Source organism: Eublepharis macularius, chromosome 1 (genome assembly GCF_028583425.1).
Source record: "Eublepharis macularius isolate TG4126 chromosome 1, MPM_Emac_v1.0, whole genome shotgun sequence".
Taxonomy (NCBI): Eukaryota; Metazoa; Chordata; class Lepidosauria; order Squamata; family Eublepharidae; genus Eublepharis; species Eublepharis macularius.
The window spans coordinates 231,897,700-231,916,103 of record NC_072790.1 but is presented as its reverse complement, the minus strand read 5'-3'; the positions used below and the strand labels follow the sequence as shown (position 1 = coordinate 231,916,103).

The window sequence follows — 18,404 nt, the reverse complement described above, 5'->3', positions numbered from 1 at the left end:
ATTCTGTTGGTTGTTGTGGATTTTCCGGGCTGTCTAGCCGTGGTCTTGGCATTGTAGTTCCTGATGTTTCGCCAGCACCTGTGACTGGCATCTTCAGTCACAGAGTGATCTCTGTCTTTTGGTGCTACACCTCTGAAGATGCCAGCCACAGCTGCTGGCGAAACATCAGGAACTACAATGCCAAGACCACGGCTAGACAGCCCGGAAAATCCACAACAACCAACAGAATCCTTCATTGTTCCATTTTTTAAATTGCCAGTTTTGTCCCAGTTTAAAGTTCCTTACACCAAAGGAAAGCGCTGTTATTAACAGAATGGATCCAACCCCACCACTTCAAGTGGCTGATTCCACCCAACCACCTTTTTGACAATCCATGAAATACTGAAAGGTCTGCACTCAACTTTTTACAACTCCGTCGTCAACGTCATTCATAGACCTTAGCAAAGTTCGCATGAGTTTGCTCTTGTTTTGGCATCCGAGACCGGGATTCCCATCCTTGATATCCTGCAGCCAGTTACTCCTGAAAGTGGAGAGGATGTAACAACTGACTTGAGGGATCGCAGCAGATATGTCACATTTTGTTTCCAACAGCAGCTGGCCAGATACCTCCAGGAAAGCTTACAAAATGTGGCCCGGAAGTGAAGTCCAGGGAGCAGGGGCTCAGTGGCAGAGGATCCCTAAACCCTAGAGAGCTGCTGCCAGCGTGAGTAGACAAGGCTGACCTTGATGTACCGAGGATCTGGTTCAGTTTAAGGCAGCTTCATACATCCTGGAAGCGATACACTGCCTTTGAACATGGCTGTTCCATTTACGCTATCATGACTAATGGGCTTTCTTTCGCCCTACTATTAGCATTGCACAGCCAGAAAGATAGTGTTTGTCGCCATGTTGCTCACATTGATGCTGTTCTGATCTCATATATGGATACTGCCCTATCCTGAGCTGGACCGTTTGTTCACTTAGCCCTAGCAGAAGCACCTCTTTGTTAAAGAAGGGTCTTACTCAAGACAGAGATCGAACCAGAGGCCTTCTGTATACAGAATGTGTGTTCTACCCACTAAGCTGCAGCCCCTCCTTGATACTTTTGGGTTCAGCAGACCTACTGTTAACTGTGCTGTTTAAAAAACTGTTTTTCTCTGTCCTTGTGTATCTCTGCCAAATAGAGGTAAGCACTAGTCCACGCAAGCTGGCGCCACACTGTATCTGTTAGGTGCTGCCCGTGGCCGTTTCTGCTGCCAACAGACTCACATGGCTACCACTCTGGAATCTGTGGCTACCACCTACTAATAGACCCATCCTCCATGAAGTTGTCTCATCCGTTCAAGGGCAGATTACAATGCAAGACTGCTGAACTTGAGGTCAATTCACAAATTCAGAAAAATGGACTCTGCCCTCCCTGAGCTGAATTGGGAATACAGGATTCTTATCTCACTACTGAGGCTAATTTTCTGCATTTCCTCCCCTGCTTCAATCAAGATTACATTTTGCATTATACCTTCGCATCCTGACTCCCTTCTTTGAAACTCACTTTCTGCTGGGGATATAAGGGCTCAGGGATCTTCATCCATACTTGTATCTGACAAAAAGAACTTGACTCTAAAAAGCTTATACCCTGAAAACTTTGTTGGTCTATAAGATGCTACGGGATTAAAATCTTGCTGATCCCTTTAAAATTATTCCCCTGGGAATTCCCTAGTGGTTGTTACAATCCTCAAGAATGGAAACCAACAGGATTGTTGTATTTCTGTCTGGTGTGATTTCCCTGGCTTACACATGAAGCAGTAAATGGTGTGTATCATTTCAGTTCCCAGGTGGGAGAATATACTTTATATGCTTTCCAAATAAAAGTCCCTGCAAATTAAAAAAAAAATCTAGTTTAGCAGGGAAGAAGGTTCTAGTCCAATCACTCCTGCCTGTGCTAGTTTTTTACTTGCAGAAAACTTTTTAAAAATGGGCTGGGCTCTATAAAGAACGACCTTAAGGGCTGCTTTCTCCCATAAGAACCTACCCGCCCATTCCATCATTTCCAGAGGCTTTGTTTCGGTTGCCCCAACCATCTGAGGCTAGAAGGGGGAAAACCTAAGGTCCTTGGTCGTGGTGCCAAAACTTTGGAAATCCCTCTCCACGGAAATCTGCCTGTCTCCCTCTGTCGTTGTCTTCTGCCAGGAGGTAAAGACTTTTTTTGTTTTGTTTAGTGTACCCCCAAGCAAGTGGGTCTCCTCCCTGGATGTGTTCTTGTATGTCTGTATGTTCTTATTATATTTATATACTAGCAACAAAGCACATTGCATTTAACAATACAACGGGCTCTAGTAGGGGCCTTGTAAGGGCATGCACTGCCCAAAGAGTGTTCCTGTGCTCTGCAGCGGGCCAATTTCGGCCTCAAACGGGTAGAAATCAGGCCGGTGCAGAGCGCAGGAGCACTCCAGGGCCCATTGTGCCATCCTGGCTGTGTTCCCATGCCCCACACTGCCCCAATTTGGCCTCAAGTGGGCGGAAACCAGACGGTGCAGAGAGTAGGAGCACTCCAGGGCCCTCTGCGCCACCCTGGCAGCATTCCTGCACTCTGCACTGGCCCAATTTGGCCTCAAACGGGCAAAAATCAGGCTGGTGCATTTGAGGCAGGGGGGGGGGAGCACTGGCAAGTGGGATTGCCTACCACCTCAAGCCCCCCACCATTACCCCAGTCCAGATTTTCGAGGGAGCGCAAGGCAACCGTGCACCCCCCCTCAATCCAGGCTTTAGGAGCAGACCAGCCACGTGCCCCCCTCCCCTCCACCCCCCCCAATCTAGGCTGTAAGGAGCACAGGCCAGCTGCACACCTCCCCTCTCCTCCCGCCCCCCTCCCCGATCCAGGCTTAGGGGAGGAGTGCAGGCCAGCCGTGTGCCCCCCTCCCACCCCCCAATCCTGGCTTGGGGGGGAGTGCAGGCCAGCCACACGCCTCCCCTCCCCTCCCACCCCCCAATCCAGGCTTTGGGGGAGCGCAGGCCAGCTGTACCCCCCTCCCCTTCTGTCCCTCCGATCCAGGCTTTGAGAGAGCACAGGCCAGGTGGGTATGCTTTCCGCCGGCCCCGGCCCTATTAGAGCTGGGGAGAGTGGAGTCTACCTGCTGTGAACCCTTCTAAGGTCATAGAGGCTTGCCACGACTGCCCCTGCACCAGTTTAAGAGTTGTGTCGTCAGAAACACGGCTCACCTTTTCTATAGTAAGATACATTTTAAATGTTATTTTAATGTTTAAATGTTTTGATGTCTAGTGTTTGCTCCCTTAGGGGACCCTATTTGGGTGGGAAGGTGGCATATAAATATTTTAAATAAAAAAGTGATCTGAAGCACTACAGTCTGTTCTACCACAGCCTGAGTCTACCTACTCATTCAGCTGCATGTGTAGATGGGACCCCAGAGTTGGATCAATCCTGCAAATACTCACAGGTCCTCCATATCTTGGAATTGTGCGCACTCGTGGCGATGTCTGTTCCAGGCACAGTAGGGATCCCGTGCCAGCACACACTCTGCACAGCTTCTGTACATGCTGCAGTTGGCCAGTGGTACTTGCAGAACACCTTTAGAATATCCCACATAAAGGGTGCCCTAAGAATACACAAGGCAAAAAAAAAAATTATTTTTATTTGGGAACCCCCAATGAAGACGATATGCAGCTGGTTCAGCTTGGGCAAAAGGACTTCCTTTTTCTGCCCCACCTCAGCAGCCATTTTGTTGCGGCACCCACCTCCCTGTTCTCAAAATACAGAAGCGCCCACAGGCTTTGGAGATCCTTTCTAAGATGACTGATAGACAGACAAGAAGTAACGTGCCTTTTCAGGGGAGAGCAGCAAGTTCCGAACAGGTTCTGGCTCCTCAAACAACTGGATCTCTTCGATGATGTGAGTTCCCCTGGCAGTAACCACTACTTTGTGAAGGAAACCATTATCTGGGGAAAGCAAATCGGAGATAGGGAGGTACTTTAAAAAGGTTTAAACCCAGCTCTGCCCAATCCCCATCTTCTCCCCTTCCCATGCTTTAGGCCCTACACAGCCACTCCAAACCCTACGCTTTCCCCCCCATCAGGCTCATGGCATCAGATCCTGGCTGGAAGGGAAAAGGAATTCAAGGTGATGGTGGGGAGGAGCAGGGCAGGCCTAGAAACAGCTCCTGGATCTCTGTTCGTAAGGAAAACCAGCAGAGATAAGCAGCCAGGTGGAAGGTGGAAGGTGGGCAAGGCGCTCTTGCTTCCCCACCAGGTTTGCCTACCATCCTCTCCAGGTTTTTCTACCTGGCTTTGGTGGAGCTTTCAAAATCTGCAGCAAGCAGAGCTCGGCATAGGCACAACTGACTTTAGACGTCAGGAATGTAAAACCTATAAACAGGCTCTGAAGGTGTAATTAGACCAGGCTGGGGGATCCCGGAGTTTTACTGGCGTTCTTTTTTCCAAGATGGACAGCAATTCAGACTGGAGGCTGAATCCAAAGTGAGGAGTTTTAACCCTTCTTACCTACATACACTTCCACTGATTGAAACTACAAAAAGCTGCAATCTTATGAGTACAGGTATGGAAAAATCTTTGCATGCAGAAGGCCACAGGTTCAGTCCTCAGCATCTCCAGCTAGAAGGATTCCAGGCAGCTGGTGATGTGAGAGACTGCAACCTACAACCCTGGACAGCTGCTGCTAGGGAGAGCAGGTGTGAATGACCTTGACAGACCAAAGGTCTAACTCAGCAGACATACGTTACTTGCATGCATGGTAGTCCATTTCCACTGTCAAAATTGTGTTGTGGTGGAAGGCTCCTTTTCCAGTGCCAGAGCCCCTAGCTGGAATCGGAGCCGTGTGCAGCTGCTATCTGCTTTTAGACATGCTGGGAACATCCAGTCATGGGTCTTCCCTGTATCTCATCAAGTTATGTCTTGCTAGGTGACAGGGTCTGAAACTGATGAATCTGACCCATTACCTAATTAAATGTAACAGCCCTCATTCTTGCTATTTAGCTAGGAGGAAGTCTGGATCCATCCTAACAACAGTGCTTCTACAGGCACAAAGAGCCTTCCCTCAAAGAACATCATCTCAGGGGAAGGCTCCTTGTGCTTGTGGAAGGCACCGCCTATGAGAGGACAGATCTGCAGATCCCTACCCACTGAGACAAATATTGAAATATTTGATTGAATTCTACCATGCCAGTAAAAGCCATACCTGTCCCCAAGAACATCACAGTGTACGGATCCCCGACAATATTTGAGGTCTGGTGTACTGTAATCCGAGTGTACTGGACATTCTGCTTCACCAACAGAGGTTGATTGTTGTCCGGTAAGATCTTCTTGTCCATTAGGAAGTGTTCTTTAATGAAGGTCAGGGCTCTGTCTGCGGAAGGCCCAACCGAACACTGCAGGAAGGAGACACACAGCGTTGGACGCCCTAGATGTGACCAGCAGCATTAACACAAGGGTGTTGTGTTGACTCTGCACTTCAAGGAGCTGGTGTTGGAGCCCTAGATGTGACCAGGAGCATTAACACAAGGGTGTTGTGTTGACTCTGCACTTCAAGGAGCTGGTGTTGGAGCCCTAGATGTGACCAGGAGCATTAACACAAGGGTGTTGTGTTGACTCTGCACTTCAAGGAGCTGGTGTTGGAGCCCTAGATGTGACCAGGAGCATTAACACAAGGGTGTTGTGTTGACTCTGCACTTCAAGGAGCTGGTGTTGGAGCCCTAGATGTGACCAGGAGCATTAACACAAGGGTGTTGTGTTGACTCTGCACTTCAAGGAGCTGGTGTTGGAGCCCTAGATGTGACCAGGAGCATTAACACAAGAGTGTTGTGTTGACTCCGCACTTCAAGGAGCTGGCCAACTCCTGTGCAAAGGTAATCCAAATTTTACGACAGGAAAAAGATTACATCTGCAAGTTGCTGGAATATTCTGTTGACAGTACGGAATCGTTGTAGCCAGCCATCCTTGCTAGGTGGGACTGCCACAGATTGAGCAGAGATCCAGAGGAGTTAGCCGTGTTAGTCTGTAGTAGCAAAACAGTCAAGAGTCCAGTAGCACCTTTAAGGCTAACCAACTTTACTGTAGCATAAGCTTTCGAGAACCACAGCTCTCTTCATCAGATGCGTCTGACAAAGATTGAGCTGAGGTATCAAAAAACTGAACAGTTTTCCTCACCAACAACAGAACTTTCCTCTCCTCAAGCCCAAGTATCTATGTGTATTTTAGTATCTGTGAGCTGTTAGTGTCAGAAACACATGAACTGAATGAAAACAACTGTTTTTATTTAGTACCAAAATTTGTACGCTGCCTTTCTGCCCAAGCAGGGCCACCAAGGTGGCTAACAGTTAAAACAAAATGTGTAAAAATAATTTTTAAAAATAATTTTTAAAAATAAAAAAATTTAAAAATAATTTTTAAATTTTTTAAAAAATTAATTAAAATAATTAAAATTAAAAATTATTTTTAGTTTTTAAATTTAAATTAAATTCGACAATATAATTTTTAAAAATCATAAAAAACAATAAAATAAAAAACCACCATACACTAAACACAATTAAAACCAAAATACACATTAAAAGCAAGTAGAATGGTAATTAAAACATAGGGCTAGAAGGAGGATCATTGAGGGAATGCCAGACAGAACAAAACAATCTTCACCTGCTGGTAAAAGACAGCAAAAGAAGGGGAAAGAGAGTTCCAGAGTTTAAGTGCCACAGCTCAGAGGGCCCTCTCCTGGGTTGCCAATCACATAATCTCAGAAAGTGGGAGCACCCAAAGCAGGTTCTTGGAAGATACAGCAGTTCAGTAGGTTTGTATGGAAGTAGGCAGCCCTTCAGTTATGCTGGTCCCAAGCAATACCGGGCTGAACTGGGCTTGGAAAGAAAATGGGAGCCAGTACTGATGGGTAAAGACTAGAGATGGGCACGAACCAAAATATGAACCAAAGTTCGTCATGAACTGGGCTGTTTTTTCGGTTCACGAACCAGTGGTTCATCAGAGGGCATTTCTGACAACCTGCGACGAACCGCTACAATTTTTAGCCTGGTTCGTTTGGTTCATTTTTTGGTTCGTCACTACAGACAGCCTGACGCCAATCATTCAGTTTCCTAGGCAAAGGGGGAGGGGCTTTCTTCAGACCTTCTGCCGCCCTGAAAGTGATGTATTCATGAACCAAACGAACCAGTTCATGAACTGGGCAATTTCATGCCAGTTCGTGGTTCGTGAAACGCGACAAACCACAAAATGCAAAAACCCATCATTTTTACGGTTCGTGCCCATCTCTAGACAAGACCATATCTCTTCAATCTTGGCCCATTTATACTTTTTAACTTTGGGAACTTTTACCACATTAAAAAAAATAGTAACTTTCTTGAATTGCCCCTTAATTTTTTTAAGCCTCACAAATGTAGTAGCTAAAGAGGAATTATTTAAGTAAGGGTAACGGTTATCTTAAAAAATCCACCAGGGGACTATTGGCCAGGCAGAACTGAATGAGTCAAACAGGTGGTGTTTGAAGCATGACCACTTTTGGGGTGCGGGGAAGGCATCTGCCAACACTGATCTTTGTTTCAAACTGAAAATTTTGAAAAGCTCTCATTCTTTGAATGGGAACGTCAGAAAAGTGTTAAAATACAATGCTTGTGTGGGGGGACAGTGCTCCAGAAGAGGAGATACACCCAATGCCCCTGGCTCCAGCAACCATTCCGGAGTACATGATAAAAGTATTTATTTATTTGCTTACTTCATTTATAATCCACCTTTCTTTCAGACAAAAAGAGCTCACATTGTTCTCTTCTACTCTTTATGTGAGGTAGGCTAGGCTGAGAGGGTGTAGGTCGCCCAGCAAGCTTCCGTGGCTCTGAATCCAGTGGAACAAGAACAAGCCACCTCCAGCTAAGCCATCCACGTGACTGCCACGGGAAGCGCAATGAGGGAGGCACTAATGTACTGCTGGGAGTCCCAGCAGTAGGTGATGGGCATCACCGCCTAGGCCTCTCCGCCGCTGGGTCTAAACCCATGTTAAAGCTCACACTGGGAGACTGATTCTCCCAATGCACTTACATGCACTTTGGCCCTATATCAATTTCTTTGGTAGATATTAACTCTTAAATTTGTGCCTTTCAGCCATCTCTCAAACTTTTAATTCTTCACCACAAGATCCACATCTGCTTTCTAATGCTTTGACAGCTATTAAGCAAGATGATGTCCTGTTATGTTTTGAAAATGTATATGCATTCAACCGACTGAGCCTCATCAATTACTTAAAGCAGGGCCATGGCGCGGAGGGCAGTCTAAGCTCCCCTCTGTCTGGAGATCAGGGGGCGGGGCCACCAGCCATGTGACCATTTTCAAGAGGTTCCGGAACTCCATTCCACCACCTTCCAGCTGAAAAAAAGCCCTGACTTAAGGAGATTTGAAACCCATACTTTGGAATATAATTACATCCATACACGACATAAGGAGAATAGGAGAGCAGCATCCATTTGCAAAGCTGTTCTGCCACCTGAATCTGCCTAATTTTTTTAAAAGAAAATTCAACCTGGCTGGAGTTGATTGACTGCTTAACGTAACGGTTTAAATCAAATCCTACATATCTGCCCTGATTTTAATCAGTAATTATAAAACCACACAATTATAAGCATGTCTTAGTCAAGATTCTAGTCCTTATGGGTTGTGAAGGTGATGTCTGAAAGTACGCGTATGGTGCCATTGCTCCCTGATCCATAACTAAGCTCTCAGCTGGTTTGGAGTCTGACAGCGCAATTACTGTCAGTGGGAACATAGTCATGTCCATCTTAAAACAGCTATAACAGCTGCCAGTTTGTTTCCAAGTCCAATTCAAGATGCTGGTTGTAACCTTCGCAGCCTAAGACCCACAAATCTATAGGGCACAAACTTCAGTCTTCAAGCTACCGCCTACTGGCTGTTCCCCCAATAAAGATGGCCTGGTTGGCATCAGCCAGAGCCCATGCTTTCTCCACCGCAGCTCTCACCTTGTGGAATGGGCTCCCTAAGGAGGAAAGGGAGGCGCCATCATTAGATATTTTTAGGAGGCGCTGCAAGGCCATTGTACCTGCCAGGGCTTTTAATGGGGTATTGCAGGTTTCTTTGGGGGGGGGGGGTTATTTGGCGATTGTTTTTTTAATTGTGAGGCTTTTAATTATGACTTGTAAGCAGCCTTGAGCTACAAGGAAAGGTGGGATATAAATATTTTCATAAAATAAAGAAATGCATATAACAGGTGCCAAGGCTGAGCCATAGTAAGCCCTGGCTCAAGCCCAGTGAAATCTCACAAGACAGAGGGGTCTTTCATAACGCCTTGCTCCTCCTTGAGAAAAGGGAAGAAGGTCACATGCCTGCTGAATCCAACTTCCTGAGAATCTCAACTAATTTTTTACAGCAGGTTACTCGTCCTTGTGAGTGCACTTTCGTACACCTGAGGTCACTAGGCATGTGCACACACAACTTTTGCACTCTTTTTCTGGGGAAAAACTCATGCAGCGATTCTCTGGCGCTGCCCTGACCGTTGGGCTGGAAACAATACTCACACTGCCAGGGCGGGGATCAATATTTGGCCCGTTATAGGTCATCCATTGGGAACAATCCTTGTTGAACTCCTTGAATTTCCCTTCAAAGGCTTGTTTGATAGTGTCAAAGTTGAAGACGCAGATTGCTGAGCTCCGCAGGTTTCCCTTCCGCCTGCAAGGTACAAGCCAGTCGTGCATCGCTTTGATCCAAAAGGAACTCTGCACATGCCCAAAGATACTGTTTGTTGTTATGATTTCACAACTTCTGGGACTCAACCCCACACCAGCAAAACAGATTTTGGGAGCTCAGCCTCAGGGAAGCCCCCTCCCCAGCACACAGGTTTGCCAGGAACTACCTACCAAGGTGGCTGGTTGCCCTGAGAGCTGGGCAAGATCTCTCTGGAGTGGAGCAATAAATTCTGTGGTTATTCATTAAGGGGGAGGCAAAAGAAAGTGACCTTGGCCCAGCTTCTGACCTACCTCACAGGGCTTTTGAGAAGATTGCGTGGGAAGGGGGGGGGCACATGCATTGCCCTGAGCTCTCTGGAAGAAGGGTAGGATAGAAATATTTCTATTGTTGTCGAAGCCTTTCACGGCCGGAGAACATTAGTTGTTGTAGATTTTCCGGGCAGTATGGCCATGGTCTTGGCATTGTAGTTCCTGACATTTCTCCAGCAGCTGTGACTGCTGTCTTCAGAGGTGTAGTACCGAAAGACAGAGATCTCTCAGTGTCAATGTGTGAAGATGTTAGCAAGTAATTTATATCTACTCAGGAAGGTGGGTTTGGGCTGAGTCATCCTGTAAGTTTCCCAGGTGTGGAATGCTAGTGGGGAGGAAGCTTCACTGTATCCTGAGGAGGCTCTTTTGCATATGGATTGGTGGTTGATATGCTAATCTTATCTGCAGGGCTATTGTAAGATGTAGAGTATCTTGTTGGTCTGGTGTTACTCTACATCTTACAATACTCTACACCTTACAATAGCCCTGCAGATAAGATTAGCATATCAACCACCAATCCATATGCAAAAGAACCTCCTCAGGATACAGTGAAGCCTCCCGCCATTAGCATTCCACACCCTGGGAAACTCTTACAGGATGACTCAGCCCAAACCCATCTTCCTGAGTAGATATAAATTACCTGCTAACGTCTTCTCCACACATTGACACTGAGAGATCTCTGTCTTTCGGTGCTACACCTCTGAAGATGCCAGTCACAGCTGCTGGAGAAACGTTAGGAACTACAATGCTAAGACCACGGCCATGCAGCCCGGAAAATCTACAACAACTAAAATTTCTATTATTATTTGTTTATTTCCAACATTTATATCCCACCTTTCTGATGAATCAGGGCCATCAAGGAAACTAACAATTAAAATAGCATAATAAAATACATAATAAACCCCATTAAAAAGATATAAAGATACACATATAAAACAGAGGACAGCAAATTAAACACTGGTAAGGAAGGAGAGATTGTTGAGGGAACACCAAAAAAGCTTTAGCTGCTGGCAAAAGGGAACAAATAATTGCATAATTTTGGTGCCATGACCAAAAAGGCCCTTATTTTTGCATCACCTCCCATCTAGCCCCAGAAAGCAGGGACGCGGACAAAAAAAGGGTGAGGAATGGAACACGGAAAAAAAAGTGCAATGAACATTGACATAACGAATTATCCTGTTCAGAGCATCTGTTTTCAAAGGATGTTTGGGTCAGTTCTGGGAGGCATGAAGAAGGGATCCAAAGCGAATCTTTGTCTGGGGCCCCACGGTGGCTCTTGGTAGCCCAGCATACACAAACCAAGCCCTGGCTTACCACTGAGAAGCGAAGATGCCATAGAAAACGGTGACACCTCCCTGCTGTTGGACAGCAACAATGTGCTGGATGACGTTGTATGGAAACTCGCCCTTGTGGGAGCAGCTGAGCTGAGCTTTCAGAAAGGTGGTCCATTTCTTCTGAAGCACTTTATCTCCTCCGACGTCATTCTGGAGAGGACAATAAAGCCAGGATGGTTTACAAATTGCCCTGCTGTTGCAGGGATAGCTCAGTGGCAGAGCGCCTGCTTCGCATGCACAGCGACCCAAGACCAGTCTTGGGCATCTCCTGTTAAAAGGGAAGGCTAGAAAAAGCCGCATCTCAAAACTCAAGATGGCATGGAGTGCAGGCCTTTCCTATTGCTCGGGAATTCACAGATAAACTGCCTCCAGACAGGGAGGCTCCATTTAGCTATGGCTAATCACCATGTCTTCATCTGTCTTCCATGAATATGTTTGATTCTTTTAAGAAGCTATTTTGGCTAGCAGCCACTACCCCACTGTTAGGGAATTTTATGGTAGCCCCCTTACTTCCAATTTAAAACTCATTGATCTGGGTTGCCCAAAGGCTGTGAGAAAATCCTTCTTCCACCCTGTTTTGCATTTCTGTTCCTGCAATAGTTTTTATAACATTATAACATCGAGGCCATACAAAAGGGCACAGCGAGTTCGCTTTCACTATACGCTGATGGTAAAAAATTGTTTACATCCGAAGATATTCAGCTCCGGCCTTGAGTATCTTTTCCCAGTTATGTTTTGAATTTAATGGTGCCATCCAAGAATGTTATTCTTACTGTGTTCCTTTTAATTCCTGGCTATGACCTGTCAATCTACACCGCTGAGAACATCATGTACCGTGATTTGATTGTTTGTAAGAACTGGTTATTTCTTTACAGAACTGTATGAGATTTTATAAACTGTATACAATTTTTTTCTATGTTGATTGAAAGGTATAAAATACAAGTGCTGATACTTTCCTGGATGCGTTCAGTTATTTAATTGACTGCATCAGGATTGTTGCTAAATAAACCTTTTAGACAAGGAGAGAAAGGGGCCCTCAAATTGATAAACAGAGAGAATAAAAGTTTCTCCAAACACCCACCTTGTGGCAGTGGTTCCCCAAGTCAATTATGCAGAATCTACTTCATTGGGTTGACCCCAATTGTGACGGTGAGGAGGAAGGAGGGGAAAGGCCATCTCTTTCCATTTCTGCTCTTTTCATAATTTTAAGAACCTCTATCATACCTCCTTTTCAGTCGCTTTCCCCCCCTTAAACTAAACAGCTCCTAAGCAGGGATGCAGCCACAAAGATTCATTAGATACTCCAGCATCTGTCAGTGTGTGATGGAAAGCAGGGAAGTTGCTAAAAATTATAGTGGATGGGAGCATTTCAGATGTTACTCCACCACCGTTGCCTCCACCTTCCAGATGCTGGTGGCCCCAAACTGATGGACCATGGACCATCCCTACCCAAATGATTAAGAAGCACACCCAAACCAAAACAGAACAGGCAGCACAAACGACCTTCCCTCAGATGGCTACACAGTTAGGACTTGGCAAAACGTACCAAATAAAATACAGTAAGGGTTACGTCCTTCTGGCATATCTCACCTTACATACACGAGCCACTCTGGAAACCTTCATTTTGTCAAAGAAGTCATACTCGCCCGTTTCCGAAAAGAAGAAATAGACCTTGTCGTCATCTGGGGGGCTTGGGATATTGAAAGAGGCCACGAAATCGGCATCAGCTAGAAGAGAACAGTGTAACAGCAGAAAATGTGAGGGATGCCCTTTGCCCCATGGGTCATGACCCACTCAGCGTAAATCCTCGGGGGAATGCTGGTTGCCTTGGAAATTTATCTTATCTGGGTACCGAGATATCAGTTGCCTAGGTGACCAAACCAGCTGGTAGAACATTGCTGGGTGCTTATTAGGGGCAACAGAAGAGCTTTCCCTTTCCCCATAATGCCCCAGTTTGGAATGTGCTCTTACCGTTCAGCCAGGTAAAGAAGAAATCAGACTTCAGAACTACTCTGTCGCCCAGGGTGCGAGTGATGATGGGCTCGTTGCCTTGGAAGTTGTTCATAGTACCTGTGTAAAGTTCACCGTCTGCAGAGTAGCAGGAGAACAGAAGATTATTCTGTATGCTCTGATTGTCCTTATCAGGGGTAAGAGTTGACTATCAAAAGCTCATACCCTGGAAATCTAGTTGGTCTTTAAGGTGCGACTGGACCCAAATCTTGCTCTTCTACATACCAGCATGGCTACCCACTTGAAATTATCAGGGGCAGTGGCTGTTTCCTGGATCAGTCAACCAGTCCCAATATAGTGCTCGCCCCCCAAAAGAGGCTGCCTGATGCAACTCTGCCTGAACCACTGCTCTGGCCTTGCCTCCTTGCAATTAGGCCGCCATACCCAGAACTGCGATTCACTCAGAAACACAGGAGGGTTCCTCCAAAGGCATTTAATTAATACACTCAAACTGTTCCTAATTCCCAGGGACAATCCCTACATTTGGCACCGGTCTCTATCAGTGCGTCTAGAGGAAACCGTGTTAACATTTTTAGTGTGAGCTGTTAAAGCTGTCTTCCGTTTGGGCTTCCGCTCCATCCCCAGGCGATCTAGACGTTAAGCTTTATAGAAGTTCTATAGTCCCAAGTGTTACACACGCACGCACGCACGCACGCACGCACGCACTCTCTCTCTCTCTCTCTCTCTCTCTCTCTCTCTCTCTCTGTGAGCACCACGTAGTGCACCATCCTGCTGTTTTATATCTTGTAGCTACAGAAGTGAACATCGTCTCATTTATTTCTTTGGTACATTTTTATCCTGCCTTTCCCTCCAGGGAGCTCAGGACATTTAACCAACTTCTGCAGGGCAATTATGTTCTTGCGGTTGTCTCTTTTGCCAGCAGTAGCAGCCTTCTGGCTTTTCAATTAGTAGAAAACAGTCTATTGCAGAATTCCTGCATACAACAGGCAGGGCTGGATCTTTGACCACACGGCCAGCCCTTTAACTCACCTGGAAATTCCTGTTGGGCTGCTCTGCTTGGGTGGGGGGCACGGGAAGACAGGAGCAAGCCCAGCAAGGCTGCTAAGTCCCCCCCTGAAGCTCATCCGGAACTTATCCTGATCTCATTTACGTGCCTGGCCAAAACATTTCTTTTTGCCCAGGAGTTAATTTTTAAAGACTTTTAAAATATTTGTGCTTCTAGCCCAGGAGCTGCTTTGATGAGATAAAATGTTTTTACGCTGTTTTTCAAAATATTCCCACTGGATTTTGCTCATTTTTAATGGTTTTGATGGTGTCCAATGTTGTAAGCCACCTCAAGCCACTTCTCTGGAGAAATTTCCCAAGCGTTTAAGTAACTGCCACAGTGCTGCCAGTGCTGCCAGTGAGCCGCTTGACCTGACCTACTGCTGGGCTGCTTTAACTCTCCAATCCACCCTGTGGGGCTCAGTGACCCCTGCCGTGAGAAATGGGGTCTTATAGGTACATCCCTATTGTCACATTCCGCATCACTCTAAGGCTTTTGCAACTGTGCTGCACTCACACCCAAGGAAATATGAAAACTGCTCCCCCTTTTCCACATTCAGCTAGAGGGGGAAGACGACTCACCAACAACAATGGCTGTATTGTCATAGTTAGGATCGTAGGGGCAGAGACCCTTCCCTTTCTGGAAGAGGGGCTGTTTGTTTTCACCAGTAACCAGGCTGAAATCTTCCAGTTCCTTAAAAGGCAGGGAAAGAAAGCACAAAGAAAGAGGAGGAGCAGAGTAAATGGGCAGCTGACCTGCAAAGCCCAAGCACTTTTACAAATTTATTTAGAGATTTATATCCCGCTTTTCTCCGTAGTGGGAAACTAAAGTGGCTTATTACAGCAGCGTATCAGACTTGGATCTGGGACATCCAGGTTCGAATCCCTTACTCAGATGTGGAAGCTTGCGGAGTGACCTTGAGCTAGCCACTTTCTCCTAACTTCACCTATCTGGCCGGTAACCCAGATCCTTGGAACAATTCAGCATTCTTTCTGGATGCTGATCATCAAGAAGCAGAGAAGCATCTCTTGGCCGGTCAGTGACCGCATCTGCTTATTTGTTCAGAACTGTAGTCACATCTTCACAAGGAAGAAAAGATTTTGAGCGGAGACTAAATCTGAGGATCCTTTTGGGGGCACATTAGTTTAAACTGAGATTAAAGTGTACAGGTCTTCACAAAGGCCAGGAACTATGAACTGGGGAAGTCCCAGATTCGAATTTCACCTCTGTGTCACCAGCAATACAATCCTAAGCATAGTGACACCCTTCTAAGCCCACTGACTTTCACTGGACTTAAAAAGGCCTAACTCTACTTAGGATGGCACCACAGGTAGCCTTAGTTGAAGCTATGCAATACAAGGATGGTAACACTGATCTACTTTGCAGAGTTGGTGCAATACAGGAAAAGCACCATGAACATTCTTACAGCAGTATATAAAGCCAAGTATCATTATTATGAAGTGCTTTAATTTATTCATTCATTCAATTTTTTATCCTATCCTTCCTCCAAGGAACTCAATCAGAGCAATGCATATGGTCCTCCCCGCAAAATCCTAACTCCATTTGCAGGGAGGGCGGGGTATAAGTCGAATAAAATAAAAATAAACACAAACATTTTTTATAGATCATAACATCCCTGCAGAGTAGGTTAAGCTGAGAGATAGTGACTGGCACAAGTTCACCCAGTGAGCTTTATGGCTCATATGATCATCCCCTTGCTGCAGGTGGGGAGCTAAGAGACACTGCAGCAATGATGAGATCTGAACCACTGCCTTTAGAATTGCACCATCTCAGAAGAGGCATTCCCTCTTGGGTAAGAAAGGCAAATGCTGTCTTTTAGACAATGCCCGCGCAAACCACAGCAGGCACAACCCCAGAAGAGGCATTCCATCCTGGGTGAGAAAGGAAAATGCCTCTTTTTAGGCAATGCCCATGCAAATTGTAGTGTCCCCAGAAGAGTGAGAAAGAAGGATGCCTCTTCTTAAGAACTACCCACAGAAACTGCAGCAGGCACCATCTCAGAAGAGGCATTATCTCTTGTGTGAGAAAGGAAAATGCCTCTTCTTAGGCAATGCCCACGCAAACTGAAGCATCCCAGAAGAGTCACTCTCTCTGGAGTGATGAAGAAGAATGCCTCTTCTTATGAACTGCCCACACAAACTGCAGGAGGCACCATCTCAGAAGATGCATTATCTCCTATGAGACAACCAAGTGGGGATGCTTTTAAATCAAATATAACAGTTAAATTAACTCAACATTGCCTCCTTAGATATCTGACCCTTCAAAACTTCTCCCATCTCTCTCCCCCAGATACTTACAATGTAAGCACAGGTAGGGCTAAAAGCATATGTCCCACAGGTGTAGAGGTGCGAGTCGTTCAACTGTACCAGGACACGAATAAAGTTGAAACAATCTGTCTGCGGAAGAGGAGGATAAAACCAGATTTCAGTTTCTCCCCCAATTTACATTCCAGAAGATTTCCAGTGCAGTGCTCTTTAAAAGCCACAATAACAAACAAAATAAGGGGGTTTTTTTGTTCACCTTAAATCCTTCACTATGCAAGTTTATAAAGGTCTGTGAAATTTGTCAAGGATTAATGGAAGCCTGTTACATAATCTGAAATAGATATCCTTATGGCGTCTTCACATGAAAAGTGACTTTGAGCTTTCCAACTGTGCCCATTCATCAGGGACAGCCCTAATTTCCTGGCTCACATCCCAAGGAAATCACAGTTTGTCCCTTTGTCACTTTGAGGAATGCGGCATTAAAGGGGGGTGGAATTCTTCATGGTTCTGTTCCCTCCTCAGAGTCTCTGAAAGTTAAAATTCTGCTAAATTAGCAACAGATTATAGGGGCTCCATAATCTTCACAATTTAAGTATTCTCCGGAACAGAAAGGATTTTGCCACAACTTAGGGGGAAAGAGTGTTTCCTCGACTGATTCTGCACACGTTGGATAATGCACTTTCAATGCACTTTATCAAACGTTTGAGGTGGATTTTTTGTTCCGCACACAAAAAAATCCGTTCCAAATGATCTATAAAGAGGATTGGAAGTGCATTATCCAACGTGTGTGGAATCACTCCTCCTGTGCTATTTACCAGGTCGAGATCTCCCCACTGCAAATTGCTATTGGCTGTGGCAGTAAGACAGTTTTCTGTACCAGACCTGTCTTTTTGTCCTTCAAGGGCTAATACACAATTCAAAAAGAGATGATTTCTATTGGGAAAACAGCATCAGGTGGGAGGGTTTAAACATCACTTCCCCCAGTTATGTGGCCCCAATCCAAATCTCTCCACCCCAACCCCTTTTTTTAACAGTAAAAATTAGAGTCACCAATGGCCTAGAGGGGGTGGGAGGAAACACCCTTTCCCTTTAGTGGAAGCTTTATGGAATGTTATTTACCACATGATGTCTCCGTGCCACGAAAGCTTCAAGTATTCATTTCCACACAATAAGCCTCTGTTAAAGGGACAGGACATTTGACCACCCTATTAAAAATACCTCAGGAGACTGGCCACAACTTTCCCCACAGTAGTGAACAAAGGCATCTGGCCTCTCAAGCTTGTCAATGTGCGAACATGAACAGTGAGGGCCAAAACGGACATCACAAAGAACACATCTCTCGCTACCCATATTGTGTCCCTCGTATCATGCAGACATCAGCAGTCAATGTCATAAGAGCAAGGAAGGTTTTTTTTTAAAAAAATCCCAGAAGTCTCATGATTTTTGGGAAGGGGGAAGTTACTCAATTCTTTATTCCCCTCCTTCCTCCCACAATTCTTTTTTTTTTAAACTTCCTCCCCTTTCCACCCTAAGGTTTTCAAGGTGGCTTTATATTCCAATTACGAAATCGCTCAAAGTAACACAGCCAGCAAATCTGAAACCATCATCTAATACAAACCTCCCTATGCCCCTATAAATAGGAACTGGCGCTGGCAAATAAAATCAAAAGAATCATCACATTTGTCAAATATTAAGTGGGGGGAGGCTGATCTGATGTCTGAAAAATAGAATAAGTACCCAACAGTTGTCTCTGGGGTGAGTTTGC

The 18,404-nt window shown here is 45.6% G+C and overlaps 1 protein-coding gene across 2 annotated transcripts in view; it reads right to left on the bottom strand.

The window, feature by feature from the left end:
* Window positions 1-18,404, bottom strand: part of SEMA4A (semaphorin 4A) — a 72,942-nt gene that overhangs the window by 4,601 nt on the left and 49,937 nt on the right. For both annotated transcript variants that reach the window (XM_054992266.1, XM_054992273.1), the window contains 10 exons: window positions 16,673-16,771; window positions 14,936-15,047; window positions 13,310-13,426; window positions 12,929-13,065; window positions 11,319-11,488; window positions 9,528-9,678; window positions 5,186-5,375; window positions 3,815-3,930; window positions 3,430-3,590; window positions 402-520 (listed from right to left, as the gene is read on the bottom strand). In XM_054992266.1, the coding sequence (XP_054848241.1) occupies window positions 402-520; window positions 3,430-3,590; window positions 3,815-3,930; window positions 5,186-5,375; window positions 9,528-9,678; window positions 11,319-11,488; window positions 12,929-13,065; window positions 13,310-13,426; window positions 14,936-15,047; window positions 16,673-16,771 (1,372 nt within the window). The remainder of the gene's footprint in view (window positions 1-401; window positions 521-3,429; window positions 3,591-3,814; window positions 3,931-5,185; window positions 5,376-9,527; window positions 9,679-11,318; window positions 11,489-12,928; window positions 13,066-13,309; window positions 13,427-14,935; window positions 15,048-16,672; window positions 16,772-18,404) is intronic.